The sequence below is a fragment of the Dromiciops gliroides genome, chromosome 6, assembly GCF_019393635.1.
Source record: "Dromiciops gliroides isolate mDroGli1 chromosome 6, mDroGli1.pri, whole genome shotgun sequence".
Classification (NCBI taxonomy): Eukaryota; Metazoa; Chordata; class Mammalia; order Microbiotheria; family Microbiotheriidae; genus Dromiciops; species Dromiciops gliroides.
The window spans coordinates 108,950,478-108,974,153 of NC_057866.1; the positions used below are offsets into that span (position 1 = coordinate 108,950,478).

Below are 23,676 nucleotides of genomic sequence, written 5' to 3' on the forward strand. Positions count from 1 at the left end.
CCAGGTCTTTTTTTTTACTTCAGAGTTAGTGCTCCAACTACAACCCAAATGTTCTCTGAACATTTTTCAAAGCCAGAGACTCTAGATTCCCTGAATAGCTTCAGTCTGGAGGGAGTCTAGGGGAGTGTGCAGAGGATGGGCAAGGAATGGGAGCAGGTAGCAGAGAGGATGCCTTTCAGGGAGGAAGCCACAGAGAATCTTCCATAAGTTGTATCCAAGGTGGAAACTCACCCAGGAGAAGGCAGAAAGGCACCAAGCATCGAAAAGAAGGAGAAAGGCTCAGTCCTGAAGTCCAGCAAAGAGAAGGGCTATCCAGGAATGCAAATCCTCTTGGAAGAAACAGCCAGAAGAGAGAGAGGAGCCAGAGGAGAGATGAGAGGCAGGCATCTGTAAAGGAGAAGGAACGAAAACAGGGGAAGAGGGAGGAGAGAGTCTCCCTGGGTGTTCTATAGTCCCAAGGCTGAAGAGACCCTGGGAATCCAGGAGCCACCATTCCTATATGCCTGGTCATTCACAACACAGTTTTCATAGCACTTTACAGTTTATCTGTGATTACTTACAGGGTTCCTTCATGCTTGCTCCAAATAGCCCAAACTCTACATTACAGGCAAACCTCTAAGTACTGGGAATTTCTTTGTGAATTGCACATCACCAGTTGGTGTCAGTAATTCACAAAATACTCTCCTCCATAATTTAGACATAGTAATTCACAGAGCAAAGCACAGCACTTTGTAGTTCATTCAGGATTACCCACAATGCTCCCCAGAGTAGGCTGTGCCCTAGACTTTTCCCACAACGCCTGCTTTTCCAGTACAGGGCATCAAAAACCGAGAACACTGCTTAACCAAAGGGTTTTGTCTGCCATCAGTAAACCTCTGCAGAAGGACCCCAACCAAATCATGTTCCCCAAAATGAGTAGTTTCTTTACCACCACCACCACTACCCTGTTCAGCTTTAGAGAATTACACAATAGCAAGGTTTGGAGCTTTCCCATCCCCAGACATTGAGACAAGCACAGTTAGCTTGGTACTGACAGCCTAAAACAGCATCTCCTTCTATTCAGCATACACTGATTGAATTAACCTTGGCCTAGAGGTCAAGAGACCTGAGTTCTAATCCTTGTTGTAACAATGCTCCTCTCTGGGCCTCAGTGTTGTCATCGGTGCAATGGGGATGTGCTTCCATCACAACTCCAGGGTTATGACGAAATCCCTCTTTAAAGCTTAAGGTGTCCTTGGAACATCATCATTATTATCCCTGACTTAGGCAAGAGACTTAACTCTCTCTAGGCCTCCATTTCCTTATCTGTTAAATGGACAGAACACTAGATGATCTTTATGGTGTCATACAGCTTGAAATCTACGCTCTGTGCTCTGATACGCCTAATCTCCTTCCTAGTGCTGCACCAGAGATCAAAGGAGGTAATGGGTGAGAAAGAGCTTCATAAACCGGGAGATGTTATGCAGATGAGAAGGCTTATCACATGAGACAGAGGCTCAGAGAGCAGCCCAGGCTGTGCGGGCAATGACGGGTTTCCCTAGACGAGGGACGGGCAAGGGGGAGAAGGAAGGAGATGATTCCCTTTGATAGCTACAGAGCCTGAAACTGGGCCACTCTCCCTAACCCAATTCCTTCCTCAAGGGCCCCATACACAGACCAAGGAATTAGCCGCCCCTTCAGTGAGGCTCCCTGACCACCCTCCAGCTCTCCTCTCCCCTAAGCCCCGACCTGCTCAAGGGAGTCTGAAATTCCGTTAGCAGAGCCTCTCAGCGATGATCTCATGCTTAGGAAGATTCTCCTCTCAAGCTGAAATCGGCCTCGAAGCCATTTCCAGCTCACTGATCCTGGTTTGAATCCATGTGATTGAATAGAACGAGCTAAATTCTCCTTCTAGCTGACAGTTCTGCAATTTTCTGAAGGCAGAGGCAGTGACCTCCCAATCTACCCCCTTAGCTTTCCCTTCTCCGGGCCAAGCATCTTCACACTCCTTCAAACTTAGGTCCTCCTAAATCCAGGGCCGGTGCTCTATCCACTGCGCCATCTAGCTGCCCCCGCATCCCTATTGATCTTAAAGTCCACTGAAAGAACTAGGTATTTTTCACATGAACTGTTATTTCCCACCTTCTGCAGAAAGCCTTTGCTGGTCCCCCTTAATGCTAGCACCTTCTCTCTGCTAATCTCCATTTTATTGTGTGTATATACACATATATATACACACACATACACATATGTGTATATATATATATAATACATATAAACATGTCTTATTTTTACATAGTTGTTTGCACATTGTCATCTCAACCGTGAGCTTTCTTGGTAGCTCCAGTGCTTAGCACAGCACCTAGCACATAGTAGATGCACAAAAAATGCTTTTTATTATTATTGTTGTTGATCCCTTTCCCATCCTGTACTTGTGTAGTTGATATCTTGAACACAAATGAAGGACATTACATTTGCCTCCTGTTAAATTTCATTTTATGAGATTTGGCCCATCTTTCTATTTCCTAATTCTGTCATCCAATATGTTAGCCTTCCCTTCCTTCTTTGTGGGAACTGGGTACCTGACAGAGTTTGGTACAGGTCATCAGAAAACCAACTGGAAGGTACAGGATGTGAAAATCTCAATGGAGGAATGGACCAGGGAGCATAGGTCTCTGTCCTCACTGGGGCAAGATTTTATAGTAGATAGCCTGGGGCCTTGTGTACAGAGCATGAGAGACACGGGCATAAGTGGTAGTAAGGTAGAGGAAGAGGACCTATGGCAATAACACTGAAGGATGTAGGGGAGTCCACTTAATTATCTTTCTGGGAACTATGGGGACTAGCCTTAATTGGCAGACAAGGATAGATGGATGGATGGATGGATGGATGGATGGATGGATGGATGGATGGATGGATGGATGGATGGATGGATGGATGGATGGATGGATGGATGGATAGATGGATGGATAGATGGATGGATGGATGGATGGATGGATGGATGGATGGATGGATGGATGGATGGATACATAGATACATAGATAATAGATAAATTCTCCCCAACCAGACTTTAAACCTCTCAAGGGTGAGGACTAAGTTTTCTTACCCTTTGGATATGCCTCTTTTTCCACAGCAGAGAATAATAGAAGGATTTTTTGGTGTCACAAACACTTAACATGTTCATTGTATGTTGTTGCTGCATTGATAAGATTACCAGTTGATCGCCAGAGCTATAGGATAGGATATGGAGCTCCAGCCCCTAACCCATCCTCAGCAAGTCCTTCGTGACTCATTGTGATTATTGCCAACTTCTTCTCCCCCCCCAATAACCCAGGACACTCCCTCTGGGTCCCTTCTTCATGTAGATAATGCTCACCTGGTCTCGGGTGTAGGGTGTGTCCACTCTCTGCTTGTCAGCACAGGCTTCTAGGAGGATGCGAATGGCGTTCAGCTGCAGGAGCATCTCACAGGCCATGGTGTCAAAGAAAGTGATGTTGGCAAGGGCTGCAGAAGCCAATAGGAAGACTTCACCTGATGAGGCCTCTTGGCACAGTTCTGGGGGTAGAGACAGAGCTGGGATTTGAGGAGGAGACATCCCCCCCAGGCTAATTTCAGAGAGAGAAGTCCCTCTAGGACTTACATTGAGCCCACAACTCGGGAAGAACCAGCACATTGCCACAAGGCCCCACATATCTGCCCTTCTCCCAGATGTACCACGCTCCATCCAGGTTCATCTATCCAGCATGAATCACCACCTGTCCCCTGCAGGCTCTGGGCAGCCAGATTGCCTCATGCCCTGGCACAGATGAGGTTTCCTGGCTGAGGCAGGAGTTACCTTTCTTTCAAGCTCTCCTTGTCGCCAGTATCTGATATCTGTTGCTCTGTTTGCATGTATTTGACCCTGTGCCTTGCAAAGATCTCTGAGATCCAGATAGCCCCATATTGCCTTTCAACTATTGGCTTCTGCCATGGCTGCTACCTGACCACAGGATATCTAGGGACTCTTTAGCTCACCTGTAATAGTATTACCAATGAGGTCACAAAAGTAATTAATGCCTCCACCAAGAGTTGCTATAAATATTTTTTGTACAATTTTTCCCCTTTTTGAATCAAGAGAATGTCCATCAATTGAGGAATGATGGAAAAAGCTGTGTTATATGATTATAGTGGAATGGTCTTGTGCTACAGGAAATGACAAACAGGATGATCCCTGAAAAGCCTGGAAAGAGTAATGAACATCGATGTGTGGTGAAGTGAGCAGAGCTGGGAGGACATTGTGCATATCGATAGCAGTATTGTTCAATGAGCAATTGTGAACGACTTAACTATTCTCAGCAATGCAATGATCCAAGACAATCCCAAGGAACTAATGAGGAAGCTTACTATGCACCCATATAGAAGGAACTGATAAAAAGAACACTTGTGGATTGTACATATATAACCTGGTTGCAATCCTGTGGAGGGGGGAGGAAAAGGAGGGAGGGAGGGAGAAAAATTTGGAACTCTAAATCTTATGAAAATGAATGATAAAAACTACTCTCACATGTAACTGGACAATAAAATAAATAAATTATTTTTAAAACAAAAAAGTAATTAATGAACACAATGAAATACAAGCAAATGAATAGGGAAGAAGCTACCAACTGTGCCTTGGTGTCCCTAAATTCTCCAATATGGTTAGAATTGTGAAGCCCTTTCTTCTCCATGGTTATTAACTTTTGTTCTAAGGGGTAGTCCCTACTCTCCTCCCTGCTTTGTTGCACACAGGCTCACCATGGTGGTGGAAATATTCTGGGCATTGTGGCACACTGAAGAAACACCTGAATTCTTTTTTTGTTTGTTTGTTTTTGGAGGCAATCGAGGTTAAGTAATTTGTTCAGAGTCACACAGCTAGTAAGTGTCTGAGGCTAGCTTTGAACTCAGGTCCTCCTGACTCCAGGGTTGGTATTCTATCCACTATACCACCTAGCTGCCCCAAGACCTGGTGCTAGATCTGCCATCAAACACCTCAGTGACCTTGGGCAGGTTTGCCCTACCCTCTGTGTGACTCAGTTTCCCCATATGTTTTTTGGTTTGGAGGGTTATTTTGTTGTTTGTTTGTTTTTTGCAGGGCAATGAGGGTTAAGTGACTTGCCCAGGGTCACACAGCTAGTAAGTGTCTGAGGTCAGATTTGAACTCAGGTCCTCCTGAATCCAGGGCTGGTGCTTTATCCACTGCGCCACCTAGCTGCCCCTAGTTTCCCCATTTGTAAAGGAAGGATTTGATCTAGATGATTTCTAAGGGTTCTTCCAGCCCTGATATTCTGAGTTACCCTGAAGCAGGAATCCAGAGCTGGGTGAACTTTCTCTTAGTTAGAGACCATCTCACTCCACTGCCCAGAGAAATCAAGGGCTTAGCCACCTCCATCTGGCACAGAGGGTGAGAGCTATGCATCTACCCCCATGTTCTATGACAACTGCTTCTTCCTAGTCATCAAACCTATCCCCATTCTCTTGACAACATGGCTGCTGCCGACACAGCAATTATTAACACAGCCATTTAAGTGCCTTTTAATTTTGGCCCTCGTTTATTTTAACTATGGTCTGAGTCATCCAGCCATTTAATCTCACTGTGTGTTAAGAAGATTAAATAGAGCAATTTGATGACTCACTTATAAATGCTATAAAAGAAATACCAAAAAAGAGGGAAAGAAAAAAATAAGGGAGGGAGGGAAAGAAGGGAGAGAGGAAGGGAGGGAGGGAGGAATGAAGGAATGAAGGAAGCAAGGAAGAGGAGGGGATGTATGCCCAACTTGTCTTGACTTTTCTTAGTTCTTGTCCATCTCCCTGGTGCTCATCTCCAACAAGAAATAGCCTGTCTACCTAACACTGTGGTAAATGCATGCTGCTGTTCTTCCAGAGGAGTTTCTGTCAAGAAGTCAGGGATGGACAGACCCTGGAGCCTAGAGAAGGAGACACAGGGAAAGAGTGACAGAGGAAGGGCTAGACAACTAGACCTACATCTTGACCCAAGCATTTTTTTCAACCTTGAACAAACTTGGAAGACTTCCATTTATTCCCACCCAGGCCTGGCCAGTGAGCTCCATAGCCTCTAGCAAAAGGTTATCAATCAAACTAGTCTCAACCCTTCCCGGTTTCCTCAAGTAAATCAAATTCCAAGTCTTATTTCAGTGACTGTCAGTTTCTGAAAGGATATCTCAAAATTCTCTAAACTTATAGATAAAGACACATATGAATTATATGTATTTACATATGTGTAAGGTACATTTATTTTATATGCACATATTGAGATACAAACTAGACCTATGATTTCATTGCTACTAGGAATTCTCAGATGAGGAAAAAGCAGGCTGACACCTTTTCACCTGGTGGCCTTAGAGAGCTGGTGAGAACCCTGAGAGATTATATGATTTATACAGAGTCTCACAGCCACGATGTGTCTGAAGCAGGCTCTGAACTCAGTCTCCCTGGCTTCCAGACCTGCTCTCTACCTATTACCTCTTCATCTATATGTATGTATACATATACCTCATATGCCAATTTTTTGGAAGTCCAGGAGGGAGGAGAGTTGGGCACAGGTGGCCTGACAAAGTAGATATTGCCCAGAATTAAGAGGTAGAGGGCACAGATTTTGACCCTAACCTTGTACAAGATAGGCAACCGGAGACAAAGGAAAGGGTCCTGGATTTGGAGTCAGAGGGCTTGGGGTTTGCATTCTGGCTCTGCCACTTACCCACTGGTCTTATTTGGGGCATTACCATCTGCTTTGTCACTGCATCCTAAGGACTGTGGGACTTTTCCTTCTGAATTGAAGGTGAAACCTTCCATATGCATTGGCTCTTCTTTAGAAGGTAAGCTCCGTGAGGACAAGGCCTACCTTACTTTTCTATTTGTATCACCAGAGCTAGATATTTGTACATAGTGTTGACTAAATACTTTATTTGTCTATCCATCCTCCATCCATCCATCCATCTGTCCATTCATTCTTTCATTCCCAGACTGAACATTTCTGAGCCTCAGGTTCCTTATATATAAAACGAGAGGTTTAGACTAATGGCCTTTAAGGTCCTTTCTAAGTCCTAAACCTATGGCCCTATGATTATTACTAAGATATTTACCCTCTAAGGTTCTTGGTTTACACTAGACATCTGCAAGGTTCTTATACCTCTAGGAACTCTGAGTCTATTAAATATGAAATGAAGGTTTTTTAGTCCTGGCTTTTTCCACTAACTTTCTGTATGACCTTGGTCAAATCCCACCCCCTCCTTAGTGCTCAGTTTCCTCACCTTTTGAATGAAACAGTTCAAAGTCCCTTCTGGATCTGACAGTTTATATTTTATTATTATGAAGTTAGAATCAAATAGGCTTTGAAACTGAAAGGGATAACCATCTAACAGTGCAATTTTAGGCACTATGATAGACAGTAAGAGAGATGTTTGGAACCACCAGGGCCTTCCTAGTGCATCTTAAATAATAACCCATTATTATGTGCCTCCTGCACAGCCCATCTTTAAGAACAGTACTAAGGCTCATCTGGTCCCCATCCCTGCTGATGCTCCCTAACCTCTAACCGTGGTCACTCACTAATGAGGGCTGTAACGATCTCCTCCATGCTTTCCAGGAAGCTGCTGAGATGCTGGGTCACAGGCAGGTGTGGCGAGGTGATCTGGGCCACCACCGCAGCGGCCTCTGCTCGCGTGGCTTCTGAGTGACTGCTGTCGGTCAGGATGTCAGCCAAGCACAGAATGCCATCTACCTGGAGAGGACGGGAGGTAGAGAAGCTCCACTGTGAAATCAGGCCTTAGAGTAGGGCACTCCACCTACCTTCCTCTCTCCACCTCCACCCCCCAGAAGAAGCAACAGGACAAGAAAGAATGTGTACTTTGGACAGAGGCTCAGTCTCCTGCGGATTTAGCCCAGCCACACTGGGTTTCAAGTCAGAAGACCCAAGTTCCAGTCGTGAATCTGACACTCATTTAGTGACCTTGCACAGTCACCCTACCTTTCTGAGAGGTCCTTGGAATGGGGTTTCCAACCCCACCACTAACGATCTCTCTTTGCAGCTAAATTCCATAGTTTTGTTTTGCGATCCTTATCCTCCTTGGCCTCTCTGAAGTTTTTGACGTTACTGATCATTCCCTCCTGGATATTCTCTCCTTCCTGACCCAATTTCCTGATTCTCTTACTATCTAACTGCACCTTCTTACATTCCTTTGCTAACTCATCATTCATCTTCTGGGCTTCCTAAGCGTGAATCTCTCTCTCTCTCTCTCTCTCTCTCTCTCTCTCTCTCTCTCTCTCTCTCTCTCTCACACACACACACACACACACACACACTCATGTATTTATTTGTTCATTCATCCATTTCATTCATTCATTCATTCATTCATTTTTACGACCTTAATTTTTCATCACTAATTGCCTGTTGGACATTTCCACTTAGATATATCTTTGGCATCTAAAAATCAAGATATCCAAAATAGAACTTATCTTCTCCACTAAATCTGCTGTCTCCAGACTTCTTGATCTGTGTTGAAAGTACCACCATTCTTCCAGTTGCCTGCGTTATTCTTAACTCTTCTCTCTCTCCTCTCCTCAAATCCAAGTCTTATCAAGTCTACCTCCACAATGTTTGTTTCATCCATCCCCTTCTCTACCCCTACAAGACTTACTACCAATCTAGTTTGTCAACCCCTGGACTATTGTAATAGCCCCTTAGTCAGTCTCCTTGCCTTCTGCCTCTCCTCACTTTCAATAATTAATGAATCCTCCACACAGCTAATAAAACAACCTGCCTAAAGCCTAGATCTGACCCCATGTCACCTTGGATTCATATCTTGGCTCTGACTTTTCCAAACAAGACATGACCTTGGGAAAATTCATTTTCCTTCTGTATTTCCTCTACTCTATAAAATGGATGGGTGTCACATAGTAAATGTCATTTAAGGTCTCCCTCAGCTATAAATCCTAAGATGCTATAGAAATCAATGACACCTCAGTCCCTATACCAAATGTTTTTATTTCTCTAAGTCATAGCCCTTGTGTGATGGAGAAGAGGTCAAAGCTGGAGAAAGGCCCCTGTGTTTACAACCCAACATAACCTCTCACTATGACCTTAATCAAGTCCTTTCCCTCTTCTGAGTGTCACCTTCCTCCTGTAAGATGAGTAGATGGGATTAGATCATGGGACTTATAGCTCAAAAGGTGTTAGACATCACCAGACACTGGGGAATCAGTGAAGTATGATAGGAAGAGTGATGAATTTGGAATCAGAGGATCTGGGTTTACATCGTTGTTTTTCCATTTAATTTCTGCATGTCTTTCAGCAAATCACTCAACCTCTCTGGGATGGTTTCCTCCTCTATAAAAGGAGGGAAATGAACTCAGTGGTCTCTAATGTCACTTCCTGATTTGACTCTAGGACCTTGTAATCCTATGATAATATCCAACCCAACCTCTCACTTAGCAGATGATAGAAGAATTGATAGTCCTTAAAGTTCTCATCTAGCTCTCAGTCCAATGGACCTATGTTCTGTCAGTCAGACAACAGTCAACAAACATTTGTTAAATGCCTGCTATGAGATAGCCATTGTGCTAAGGGCTGAGGATACAAATAAAGGTTAAAAAGTCTCTTTTTTCAGTAGCTCACAATCAAATCTGAAGACACAAAAGTTTCAGAGCTAAGTTTACATGATCATAGAGAAGTGTTGTTGGTTTTTTCCATCTATTCTGAGCCTCATTTTCAATAAAGGAAAGGGGAGAAAGGGAAAGTTGTCCACACCTGGTCCAGGTCAACTAAGGAACCCCAGCAGTCAACAAGGTATGGAGGGAAGCATGGACAAAGGGGCAGCCTTCTAGCTCCAGTAGACCTGCGGTTGAAGGAAACATTCCCCAAATTGAAGTCTGGGACCTGGCTGGGGATGTTGGTCCCCATTCCCACTCAAGGTCATTCGTTGCCCACATGAGGGTGCTATAAGAGCAATATCATACAAGGAATAACATTGACTCTACAGTCAGAGAATTTCTGACACTACCTGTGTGACTTTAGACAAGTCACAACCTCCCTGCAACTCACTTTACTCACATATAAATGTGATGGCTGATCTGAGGGTCTCTAAGTACCCTCCAACTTTAAATTCTCTGCACACAGGTGTCCTTACTCCTTATCCAGTGGGTTATTTTCTTCCTGCTTTATTAAAGTTATCCAGCTCATTCCAACTCGGAAGCCAGGTGGGCTGGGGTGGGGGTATTAATGGGGAGCTGGTTGCTGGCCATATATGACTCTGACATTACATGCCAGTCCCTACCCATCTTCATTTCCTGCCACTCATCCTCAAGGGGCTCCTTAAAAGCTCCCACTCAGTTATTTATTATAGTAGGATTTTATGTTACCTCCATTAATGGTCTGGGATGGATATAAATTCCGTTGTTTGGTGAAGTGTTTGACAATTAGAGAATTAGAGAGACAGGCAAAGCTGTCAGACCCAGGGAGGCCAAAGGACTCTCTCTGGCATGAATCATGTTGATGGCTTCTTTGACAAAGAATACAAATGCCCTGCTGGGTCCCTGACAGAGTGTGAGCACACTCTCAGCACCATGGATAGCAGTATCACATGGGTGGCCTCTAATTTGATCAGGTCTCAAATGGAGGGACAAAGGAACATTTTGTGCCTAGCAACAGGAAGCAAACTTGTAGAGAGCTTTGCAAACCTTTTTCAGATGAGCTGTTCTTGTTCCCTCCCTCCAAGTTCCACCAGCTCAGGATCAAAGGCTTTCAGTTGGTCATCTAGTCTAGTTCCTTCCAGTAAGGAAGCTGAGGCCCAGAGATTTCATAATAGAGTTGGAGGACCAGAGATAATAGAATTGGGAGAGACCCTAGAGATCATCATATCCAACTCCCTGAGAAATCGTGAAATAATAGATTTACAGCTGAGAGAGGTCCTGGAAGTCTTCAAATCAAAACTTCTCCTTTTATACATGAGGAAACTGAGGCCCAGAGATTCAGGAGATAATAGATTTAGAACTAGGGATGCAACTACAATGAATGAAACAATACCTCCTCAAAAGAATCTTACATTCTAGTGGGGGGAATCAACATTCAAGGAATACAATTTGTCTGGTTTAACTGAGGCAGAGGATTGTGAAGGGGGGGTGGGGGTGATAAAGCTGGAAAGATCAGTGGGAACTAGACTGGGGAAGGCCTTGAATGCCAAGTGAAGGACTTTGGACCTTACTTTTTAGAGAGTAGGAGCTATGGAGAGATTCTGAGCCAAGAAGTGACAGGAAGTAACAGAAAGCAAAGTTAGTGCTGGTCCAGTAGTCCAGGTAAGAGGTAATAAAAACTTGGATTAGAATGGAAGAAGTGAAAGAATGAAAAGAAAGGGGTAAAGATAGACTTGACAAGCTTTGGGCAGCTAGGTGGTACAGTGGATAAAGCACCGGCCCTGGATTCAGGAGGACCTGAGTCCAAATCCAGCCTCAGACAATTGACACTTACTAGCTGTGTGACCTTGGACAAGTCACTTAACCCTCATTGCCCAGAAGAAGAAGAAGAAGAAGAAGAAGAAGAAGAAGAAGAAGAAGAAGAAGAAGAAGAAGAAGAAGAAGAAGAAGAAGAAGAAGAAGAAGAAGAAGAAGAAAAGTGTGTGAATGGTTTGGATGAACCAAGGAATGCTCCACTTGTTACCTGATGACACAGTGTGCCATGAAAAACACTCCCCCACACTGGCTGGCCTTGCTAGCTTCTGGCCCCATCTCAGAGAGGCAGGCATCAGCAGCATGCCATCAGTGGGCTCCCCCTCCCCAGCAATAAATTTAAAGATGACAGGAAGATAATCTACTAAAAAGCCCTTTCACGTTCCTAAAGAAATTGCTGCTCAAAGCACTTAAAAGATTAGCTTTTACATTGGGAGGGCCTTTGGCTGCTTGGGGAGGGGAGGGTGAGGAGACGGGGTCCGGGCAGGGTTGATTGTCACCCCTGCTGAGTAACAAGAACAAAGAGATAATGTAGACAATGGCACAACAAAGCCGCATGGGCACAGAGAGCCACACTGTGGATCAGAGATGGCCATGTGCATACATGAGGAAGACAAAGACATATGGTAAACCCTTTGTCAGATTTGCCAACAATAGTTTCCCATTGATCAGTGAAAAAAGCATTGAGCTTTGGCTTTTATGTAAATATCTAAAGGGCCCAGAGCCCCACTTATAAAACCTAATCCTATTTCAGGAAAGCCAGTCTGACTTGCTCTGTGGCTGATGGGTGGCTCCTACCTGTATGTGTGGGTTGGGGGCACAGGGAAGGGAGGACTGCTGGATAATTACAGTGGTCTTATTATCACTTGTGACTAAATACCACCACAGGAAGAGGACCACTTAAAGAAATGGGCTTTTCAGGGCAGCTAGATGGCACAGTGGATAGAGCACTGGCCCTGGATTCAGGAGTACCTGAGTTCAAATCCGGCCTCAGACACTTAACACTTACTAACTGTGTGACCCTGGGCAAGTCACTTAACCCCGATTGCCTCACTAAAATTAAAAAAAAAAAGAAATGAGCTTTTCACATGCCTCATTGTCTAACAGAGTTGAGCATCAGAGGTACCTGCATAAAATGACTGAGATCAGCTATGCAGCTGGAAAGGATGAACAACACCCACTCCAAACTCAAGTATATTATGCACATATCCTGTTGCTGAGGAAAAGAGCCTCCTTGTGTAGGTAAATGTGAACATTGATATTTACCAAGACACTGGATAGAGTACAATGGATGGAAAAAGTTCTAGGACAGAGGATGGGATGGAAATGGGAGTAGGGGGGTGCAGATGAGTAGCAAGAATAAAACAGGAATTTATTTGATGCACAGAAAATTAGGATTTTGTTCCCTAAAAATGGGAAGATAGGAAAAAATGTTGAACAGATTCTGAAATGAATCCTTCATCAATATTTTTTAAAAGACAGAATCACTAGAAAGAAACAAGAGTTTATAAAGCACAAATGTCAAATCTGTTCGACAGGGAGAATTCCCTAGACCTGGAATTTCTGGACTCTAGCAAGTATCTGATAAAATCTCTCATTTTATCCTTGAAGATAAGGGGAGAAAGAACATGAGCTTGCTGTTTTACCTGTCCTTTATGTTTTCTCTCTCAGTCAAATGGCCAAATTCAAAGAACAATACATACATACATACATACTGGACCAATGCCAGCCCAGAAAGTTAGACTATCCTAGCTAAATTCATGGAAGTTCATCATTGGATTAGGCTGTGAGCTCCTTGAGAACAGAGATTGGTTCTTTGCTTTTCTGTGTATTCCTAGCTCTTAGTACAGTGCCTGGCACATAGTAGGTGCTTAATAAGTAAGGTGTTTTGAGGGGCAGTTAGGTGACACAGTGGATGAAGCACCAGCCCTGGATTTAGGAGGACCTGAGTTCAAATCCGGCCTCAGACACTTGACACTTACTAGCTGTGTGACCCTGGGCAAGTCACTTAACCCCCATTGCCTCACAGAAAACAAACACAAAAAAGTAAGGTGTCTTGTCTTGACTTGTTGACTTCACCTGGTTGAGAAGCAAATGAGTTTTTCAGCTGTAATACTATTTTATAAAGGTCATCTTCATCTACTGAAGTATAGAGCAAGGCTCTTAATCTCTTTGTATCATGAACCCCTAAATTCAAATCTGGCCTTAGAAACTTACTAGCTATGTGACCTTGGGCAAGTCACTTAATCCTGTTTGCCTCAGTTTCCTCATTTGTAAAATGAGCTGGAGAAGGAAATGGCAAATCACTCCAGGATCTTTGCTGAGAAAGCCCCAAATGGGGTCACCAAGAGTCAGACACAAGTGAAATGACTGAACAACAACACAACTCTTTTGGCAATCTGGGGTACTCTTCTCAGAATACTGGTTTTCAATGTACAAAATAACATAGGATTATAAAGACAATCCATGATCTTGAAATACAAGTGTCAAAATATGTACTTTTAAAAACTGATTTCATGGCCCCAGGTTAAAAAGCCCTGCTATAGAGGGGATTACAGTCTACATCCATGAAAGAAATACCCAAATGAAATTCCAGATCCTGAATGTATTGAAGAGATCATCCCAAAAAGAAGTCTATAGTCCTGCAGGGCTCTCTCAGAGACACCATCTTGGTCAAGATTTGTTAAAATACATTTTTATTCATGTCTTTTGTTTTTAATTTTTACATCACCATAATTTTCCCCAGTATCCCTTCCTCTTCCATTTCCAAAGAGCCATCCCATAAAACAAATAATATTTCTTCTTTTATTTTTTTTGCAAGGCAATGAGGGTTAAGTGACTTGCCCAGGGTCACACAGCTAGTAAGTGTCAAGTATCTGAGGCAGGATTTGAACTCAGGTACTTTTGAATCCAGGGCTGGTATTTTATCCACTGTGCCACCTAGCTGCCCCACAAATAGTACTTTTTTTTAAAGAAAAGGGAGAAGAAAATCAGCATATCTGATCAATACATTGAAAAAATCTGAAAATATGTGTAATGTACAATGCTTGTGGAGATCCCTCCTCTACCAAGGGATGGGGTGGGAATGCCTTCTCATATCTCTTCTTTTAAGTCCTGCTTGTTCTGTATAATTTAGCAATATGCATGTTAATTTGTTGGTTTTTTCCATTTACATTTTTGTAGTTGTTGTGAACATTATTTTCTTGATCAAGATTTTTTATGAGCAGGAGAAAAGAAGGAAGACTTGGAGAAAGGTGCTCTTATATCACCGTATAGTGGGAGAACACTTGCTCTAAAGTCCAAGGAGTTGGATTCAAATTCCCCCTCTGACATTTATACCATGTGTGACCCTGGGCAAGTCATTTAACTTCCCTTGACAGCAGTTTCCTCATTTATAAAATTAAGGTGTTGGGCCATATCATCTCCAAGGTTCCTTCCAGCACTAGAACTACGATCCTAAGGCAGAGATGCTTAGCAGTTTGCATTTGCACCTCATACAAAGTTAAGGACAATTAATCTACTGAATAAAAGAACAGGATCAAAATTATTTTGCAATATGATAACTAAGCAGATTAAACTGACTGGGGAGAGGTGATTGGGAAGAGGTGTTAGATGGGGGAGAGAGTCAGGGGGTGGTTAATGTAAAATCCTGAATTTTCGATTTTGAATTAATGTACAAGCCTTCAGTTCAGATGAAAGAAACCTGTGGTGGTGGTGGAGGGGGGGGTAATAGACACAAGTTTAATAGAAGTCAATAGTATGATCCTAAATGCTAATTTTTAAAAATCTAATATCCAATCTTAGGCTATATCCATAGAAACATGATATCCATAGTCAGAGGACAATAGTCCTATTTTCTTCTGCCTGGTCAGAGTCCATCTCAAGGACCATGTCCGGTTCTGGACACATTTAAGGAAGGGAACAAGGAAATAAGTATTGTTTACTATGTGTCCAAAGGTTTTTACAAATACTATCTCATTTGATCTTCACAACAACCCTGGGAGGTAAGTCCTATTATTATCTTCATTTTATAATTGGTAAAACTGAGGCAGACAGTAGTTTAGTGACTTGCCCAGGGTCACACAGTTGCTAGATCTGACCCACACTGGGACTGTCAAGCTCTCCCTAAATCTTAATTCTCTCAGCCATTCTCCTAGCACACAGCTTACTGCAGCCAGGGTTGGGACTGTTCTTCTTTCCCACCTGTTTTGCTTTCCCCATTGTCCTTCACTGTGATGGTAACATTTTAAAGTAATCTGAATAAGCTGGTGGCCCATTTGGTATTTGAGAGACAATTAGGGGGCAGCTAGCTGGTGCAGTGGATAAAGCACTGGCCCTGGATTCAGGAGAACCTGAGTTCAAATCCGGCCTCAGACACTTGACACTTACTATCTGTGTGACCCTGGACAAGTCACTTAACCCTCATTGCCCCAGAGAGAGAGAGAGAGAGAGAGAGAGAGAGAGAGAGAGAGAGAGAGAGAGAGAGAGAGAGAGAGGGAGAGAGAGAATATTAGGGGGGAAAGCTCCTATATAGTAGGGAACAACGTACTCAGGCACCATCCTCACACCCAGGTACCTGAAGAAACTAGGACACCAGAACCTGGAGTCACCACCTGAGAACCCAGGCCAGATCTAGTGCCCCCTGGAGCCAAGCAGAAGAACATTATTGATCCAAGTCCTCTCCAGATTAGGAAAATAATACCATTTCCTTGATGTGTCCTCTGACACATCAAGTGTCAAAGTTGGGAGGACCTTCAAATGACATCTAAGCCACCCCTACCTAAGTTCTCTAGTAATCACTGCTTCGCTATCCAAGTGATCTATGTTATAAAGCATCCCTTTAACAATTAGTTCCACAATTTTGCCAATAGAACACAAGCGCATTAGCCCATAGTTTGAAGTCTCCGCCTCCTTTTCCTTTTTGTACAATTAGGATAAAATTCACCCTTCTCCAGTACCACATGATGTCTATTTGTCAATTAATTGTCCAGAAAAAAATGGGTCTCTCATGCTAACAGAATGAACTATTTATTCCAGTCTGCCTGATCTTCTCTCCTTAACCATGTGCACAAACCTAAGATAAGGAAATGCTAGTAAATGTTTAACAACCAGCTCTGGTGGGAGGAGTGTAAATGCATGTATAATATACTTTTAAAATTTAATCTGCATTATTAGTATATTCTCCATCACTTTCTTAAGTCTAGACAATAAAAACCCCTAATGAATCAACCCCTGGTTTGCAGCATTTACCAATTTCCAATGTGCAAATTCTCACATTGAAAGTTTAACAATTAGCTCTCATGAGCTCTTGCCCATGACTTGAGTCCTGTCATGCTCTTCTCTCTATAGTCTTCTTGCATTTTTGAGCTGTTATGCTTTGGGAAAGGATTGTTTTGTCTCTGTACTTCTAAGTCTGTCTCATCTCTGAGCCCTAAGGCCAGGAAACTGCTGGGGTACCATCCTGAAGAGAAAGGAAAATGGAGAAGTTGATCCATCAGGTTGCTATCCCTCCTCATATCTATGCTTTGTAGTTGTTATTGTTGTTGAGCCATTTCAGTCGTGACCCCATTTGGAGTTTTCTTGGCAGGCACTTTTCCTTTGCCATTTCCTTCTTCAGCTCATTTTACAGAAGATGAAACTGAGGCAAACAAGATTAAATGACTTGCCCAGGGTCACACAACCATTACGTGTCTGAGGCCAGATTTGAACTCAGGAAGATGAGTCTTCCTGACTCCAGGCCTGGTGCTCTATCCACTGCTCTACCTAGCTGTCCAATGCTTTAGCCCTCCAAAATTGTAACCAATATTTTGACCAAGAATGTCATTGTGTCCTCACTGACAAGATGGAGAGATATGAATTAGATGATAAGCCATTCATTTAGATTCAGAATTGGGTGGTTAACTGGACACGAAGAGTGATTGTCAATGTCAATATAGCAGGAGTTGTCCAGAGGAATTTCCCCAGAGATCTGGTTGACCCTGTACAATTAAACATTTTTTATCAATGACATGTATAAAAGCATGGTAGTATGTGTTCATCAAATTTGCAGATGACATAAAGTTGGAAGGGGTAATTAGCACATTGGAGGACAGAGTTTATTGTTGTTGTTGAGTTGTTTCAGTCATGTCCAATGCTTCGTGACATCATTTGGGATTTTTGTGTCAAAGGAAATCGAGTAGTTTGCCATGTCCTTCTCCAGCTCATTTTTCAGATGGGGAAACTAAGGCAAGCAGGGTTAAGTGACTTGTGCCCAGAGTCACACAACTGGTAAGTATCTGAGGGCAGATTTGAACTCATGACAACTTCTCAGGAAAACCTTTCTAAAAACTAGAGCTGCCCAAAGTGGAATGGCTCTCCTCAACAGGTGGAGACTTGTTCTGCTCTGGAGATCTTTGAGCAGAAGCTGGATGACCATTTCTTGAGTATCTTATGGGGGGAGAAGTCCTTTTTGTGTGAGGGAATAGACTAAAGGTCTGTGAAGTCCCTCTTAAATCTCAACTTCTGCAATTCTGTGACACTGACCAAACCTTAAATACTTTGACCATGCTGTTCCCAGTGCCTGGAATATGCTCTTCAATCCTCAATCCTTCATTTTTCTTATATGATATTTATCTGTGTGTAAATTATATCTCTCCCCACCCCATGCCCTAAAAAAGAGGGTAGGCACTTCAAGGTTAAGAACCTTATCATTTTTGCCTTTGAATCCCTAGCACCTAGCACTGGGCTTGGCACATAGTAGGTGCTTAGTAAATGTTTATTGAACTGAAGTGAGAACCTAAACATTCTATAGGATATTGCTCAAATGTCACTTCCTCCACAAAGTCTTTCCTAACCAACCCCTTTCTGCACATGCATCAATAATATCTTCTCCACTCAGGACTAGACTATAATACATGTCCTGAATTTATCTTGTGTGCCTAACATGCAGCATTCTGTATTATGGTTTTAGAGAATAATCCCAATCCCCTTTGGTTGCAAGTGTTCCCCCCTTCCCAAACTACCTTGCATTCATTTTAAGTATATTGCATATACTTTTACTCTGTGTTGTCTTCACCAATTAGAATGTCAGCTCCTTGAGGGCAGGGACTGTCTTGACTGGGGCTTTGAGTCCCCAGCACTTTGCCCAGTCCTTGACACACAGTAGGTGCTTAACATATTTTGTTCATTAATTGATTGTTGCATCATCATCACCATCATAAGTTCCATAGCAATTTATAATTTACAAATACCTTTCTATAGGTCTTATCTCCATTTTACAGATCAGAGGGTTATAGTAATTAGGGTTTAAAAGACATCTCAGTGATTATTCAGCCAATACTCTCCTTTTCCGGTTGGGAAGACTTAGTTTCAGAAATGGCAATCAATTTGCCCATGCTCACTCAGCTGGTTAACATCAAAAGCAGAACTGGAACCCAGTTCTTCTGACAGTAGGTCCAAGGCTCTCTATCCACCACACCCACCCAGCACCTCGGTATGCAACACTTCAAAACTTCTTACTAGACAATGCATGTACCAATAGGGACATTCAGGAAAGCTGGGTTTGTATCCTGGTTGCTACCTATTTGAGATCAAGGACAAGTCATTTCCCCTCTGATCAATCTCAGTTTCCCCCTCCATAAAATGGGGTAGGAGGGGCTTAAACTGTTCTCTAAGGCTCTTCCCATCTGATGTTTCACTATTCCTTTGCCTGGCAGAGAACTCTGAAATGCTTTGCTAAAGCTGGGTCTTACTAGAGTTTACTAAATGCCCCACTGGAGGTCACTGTTGCATCACACATTGGGGGCACCCTGTAGAAAACTTCATTTTGCCTTCTGTCCACAGGCTAGACTGTATCCAGCCAAAGGGCCCAGAGCCATAACCAGGGTGGGATGATGGGGGCTTTGGCCCAGGATGCTGAAATTTAAGAGATGCTAACAGTACCAGTACTCTTGGATCTACACTCTGCAATCTCATCGGGCTTTCTTGCTAATTTGCACACATGACTCTCCCATCTCCTATCTCCATTCCTGGAATGCACTCCTTCCTCACCTTTGCCTTTTGGAGTCCTTCATTCCCTTTAAAGCTTTCCTCAGGCACTACCTTTTCTATGAGATGTTTGCTGGTCCCCATCCCCAAAATAGTAAAGCCTCCCACAACCACCACCACTAACAGATCCTGTTTATTTGCAGAGGTAGAATGACCTAGTAGACAGGGCTGGCTTTGAAACCAGAAAGACATGTTCATGTCCTGATTCTGACACATACTGGCCGTGTGGTCCTAGACATGTCACTTTTCCATTGTTCCATACCAGAGGTGTTAAATTCTCAGGCCCCTGGCCTAAGCAAAACTCCTAAATATAGAACCAGATTAAAATATAATGGGGGGGGGCAGCTAAGTGACACAGTGGATAGAGCACCAGCCCTGGATTCAGGAGGACCTGAGTTCAAATCTGGCCTCAGACACCTAACACTAGCTGTGTGACCCTGGGCAAGTCATTTAACCCTCATTGCCCCACCAAAAAAAACCCCACCAAACAAAAAATATAATTGGGGAATATCTAACAAAATTTAAAAAGATGTAATATGACATAAACAATGTTAATTTGTGGTTTTCTAAGTCATTATGCAGCATCAGGCATCCATTTCTGTGTGAGTGTGAAACCACTAGTCTAAGACAAAGGTGTCTTTGGAAGCATCTCATGAGGCTCATAGACCTCTTCTCAGAATAATGCTTTTAAATGACTAAGACACATGGGATTATAAAGGTAACCAATTATATTGAAATAAAAATGTAATTTTTCCCCATCCAAGTTTACAGAGTTCCCTGGACTCTTTGAAGGAGTGTGGACCCCAGTATAAGAAACCTGCCCAAGATTATAAGTTTCAGATAAGGTCACCACCGGTGACCTTATCTGCAACTTCTAGTACTTGCATTGGTACAGGGAGTTTCCTCATCAGGACAGTCCCTATATCAGTGAAATCACAGTCCCAGTCCCTATTCCCTCTATATTACACATACTTAGGAAACAGAATGGACATTTCAAGTATCCTATCACATTATTTACCATTGATTCCCTTAACAGAATGTAAGCTACTTGTGGGCAGGAATTGTTTCATATTGGTCCAGTGCTTAGATCTGTGTTTGGTATATAGTAGATGCTTAATAAACCCTTGATGATCGATTAACATCTCCTCCCTCACCAATTGAATTTGTATTAAAAGGTTAATTTGAGGGTGCATTTTTTGTGTGATGTATGGCCCAGACTCCAAAACTGCTAGTTACTAATCTGCTTCCTTCATGCTTTAGTGGGGAAACCTGAAAAAGAGTGAGGAACTAGGAAAATGAAGGGCCTTCCTCCAAACCCACACCTTGTGGGGTTTATTCTACATCCCAATAAATCCCCACATCCTGTACCACCAGAGAAAGGGGAGGGGAGTGGGGAAAGGCGTTATGTGTGTATCCCTTCTCTCTTCTTTGAAAAATGCCATTCATTTTTGGCCCCCTTCTCCACTAAGAGGAGACCCCTATTCTACTAAGAGAGGCATCCAAAGTGAGGAGGAAAGGTTGCCAGAATAAAATTGTCTTCAGCTCAGAGCCAATCCAGCAGAAACAAGGCATAATAGGGGAGCATCTCCCACCAGGGGGCACCTCTGAGCTCCAAATTTTATATACTATCTTGCTTTGGCAGAACATGAAATTCTCATAGCAGTCTTTGGGGTAGGAAAAATGAGGAGCATCCTCTGTATATTAAAGAGAAGAAAACTGAAGCTCAGAGTGGCAAAGACTTTGCCCAAGATCACACAGTGAATCAAGGAGCAGACAAAAAGGTCTCAAATCCCAGCCTCATAGATTTTTCTATTATTATCCCAATTAAAACTGTAAAGTAAGGATGTTGGACTAGATTACTTCTAAGGTTCTTTTCTGTTTTGACACTCTACATTTTATATCCTTAGGAGCTTCCCCCCACCCCCCAGTTCTGAAATTCTATGTTCTATGTTTTAGGACTGACAGTTAGTGTTCTACAAACTAAGGTCCCTCAAGCTCTGACATTCTATGTTCTAAGATTCTCCCCAGTGCTGACACTGTGAGATTCTATAATACAAAGATTTCCCAGGATCTCTAAGGGTGCTACTAAGTGTAATAGTATGATGACTGCCCCCCCCCACACACACACACAAAAGACTTTCTCCCACTAACTCATTTCTTCCCTAAAGCACTTTCCAAATGCCAGAGTCTATTTCAGGGTCCTTGAAAATAGAACTATGGGTCATTGGGGGATTCCCTGAAAAACACAAAAGTAGAAGCAGGGGCTGTTGTGACTGTGCTAGGGGAGCAGGCTCTGGAGACCAGAGATTTCTAAAGAGATTGAAGGAATTGATTTCAAGGACTCCAGACTTGCCCTCTGTCAACTGATCTCACTGTGTACTGGCAAGAACCCAGGGCTGAAAGCCAAGGTAGTCTCAGTCCCAGATCCCCCTGCTAACCCTTCCCTCTTCTCCCATTTTTTAAGGTAGGAGAATAAAATCCCATAAAGGGTAAGTGACTTGTGTTCACACCTCAGATATTTACTATGTAACCCTAGAAGAGTTACTTAATCTCCACCTGCCTCAGTTTCCTCAATTGTAAAGTAGGGATAATAATATCACTTAATTCACAGGGTTGTTGTGAGGATCAAATGATTTCATATTTCATAAGTTAGCTGGTGCCATGGATAGAGCACCAGGCCTGGAGTCAGGAAGACCTGAGTTCAGATCTGATCCCAGACACTTACTAGCTGGGTGACCCTGGACAAGTCACTAAACCCTGTTTGCTTCAGTTTCCTCATCTGTAAAAGGAGCTGGAGAAGGAAATTATAAACTACTCCAGTATTTGTGCCAAGAAAACCCCAAACAGGCCAGAGAGACAACAACTGAACAACAACAAAATTCGTGTTCCCTTCCCCTTCCCTTCATACTTTGGACAGGTGGCTTTACCCCTCCGGTCCCAGTTTCCACATCCATAAAATGGAGGCATCCTGACTCCTGCTTGCCCAGCTCTCCTCCTTGGGTAGCAGTGAGAGGATTCACAGTGAGAGAGAAAAGAATGGATGTGAAAACATTTTACAATGAGCCCTCCAAATGGCTTAGAGAATTGAAAACTTGACTGAAGCTGGCCACCCAGCTCATCCTCCAGCCCAGGAGTCCCTGGGTGACTCAATAATTGCAAATGCCTCTCACATCTCTGAACAACCAAATCTGTGCTTCCCCTCACTTCCTGTCCCCCCTCTATCCTGCAACCCCAAGGCTTCCCCTCCACACACACATTCTCTGCTTCCTCCATCCTTCTGCACATCTGCACCATGTCACTGCAAATCTGTCCTGGGGATGCTGATCTGAAAGGGGGCAGCTACTGGGAAATCAGCCAAGTCCTCCATGCCCCAGCAGCCACCTCCAGTGCCCAGCATCTTCCATCCTTCCATTCCTTCCACCTCCCTACTGCAGCAGCTCATTTCTCTCCCTCCCCCCTCCAGTCCTCCATCTACCTTTTTTTTAAATTCCTCTATCAATTTTCATTAAACTCTCCCCATGGCTCAATAGCTAAGTGAGCTTTTGGCTGGAAAAAAAAAAAAAGGAAAGAGAAGGCAGTAGCTGTCCTCTCTCCTCTCCTCTGTCCCTCTCCCCATCCAGTCTGTCAGCACAGACTTATTTATAGAAATGCAGAGAGGGAAGGAGCCTGGCCATTTTGGCTGAGATATCTTACCTCCCTCCTGCCTCCCACCTTCCACATGACTTAGGGTTAAGATCCTGGCTCCCAATCTAACCTCTAGTTAATACCACCCCGATAAGACTTTTAGTTCTGTAGAGACCCACCCCTTTCCTGCCCTCCCATGGAATCTTAGGAAGCTTATAGTTTGGACACCTTCATTTTGCAGATGGAAAAACTAAGGCCTTGAAAGGAAAAGGGGTTCACCCAGAGAGCGTGATAGTCGAGTCTCCCTGATTCCCAATCCAGTGCTCTTTCCAAAGCCCCCAGCGAAGTAAACAGGATTACCTAACAAATCTGGCTGCCAGTCCTGTCTGGTCTGTCCCAAGCCCGACTCAAATGGGGAAAAGGGAACTGGGGGTGGGGGTATGAGTGTAAGAGATAAAGGCTAAGAGTCTCCTGGTCTTTTTGGACTACCCCAGAGTACTACAGTCTCCTCAGGGCAGGAATCCATGCCTTCTGTCCCATCATCCCCCTTACCCACATCTTCTCTGCTCTGCC

General features: G+C 43.4%; 1 protein-coding gene across 1 annotated transcript in view; it reads right to left on the bottom strand.

The window, feature by feature from the left end:
- Positions 1 to 23,676, bottom strand: part of INSC (INSC spindle orientation adaptor protein) — a 168,199-nt gene that overhangs the window by 25,213 nt on the left and 119,310 nt on the right. Inside the window, exons 8-9 of the mRNA XM_043973282.1 lie at positions 7,564 to 7,735; positions 3,356 to 3,534 (exon numbers count right to left, since the gene is read on the bottom strand). Coding sequence (XP_043829217.1) covers positions 3,356 to 3,534; positions 7,564 to 7,735 — 351 coding nt within the window. The remainder of the gene's footprint in view (positions 1 to 3,355; positions 3,535 to 7,563; positions 7,736 to 23,676) is intronic.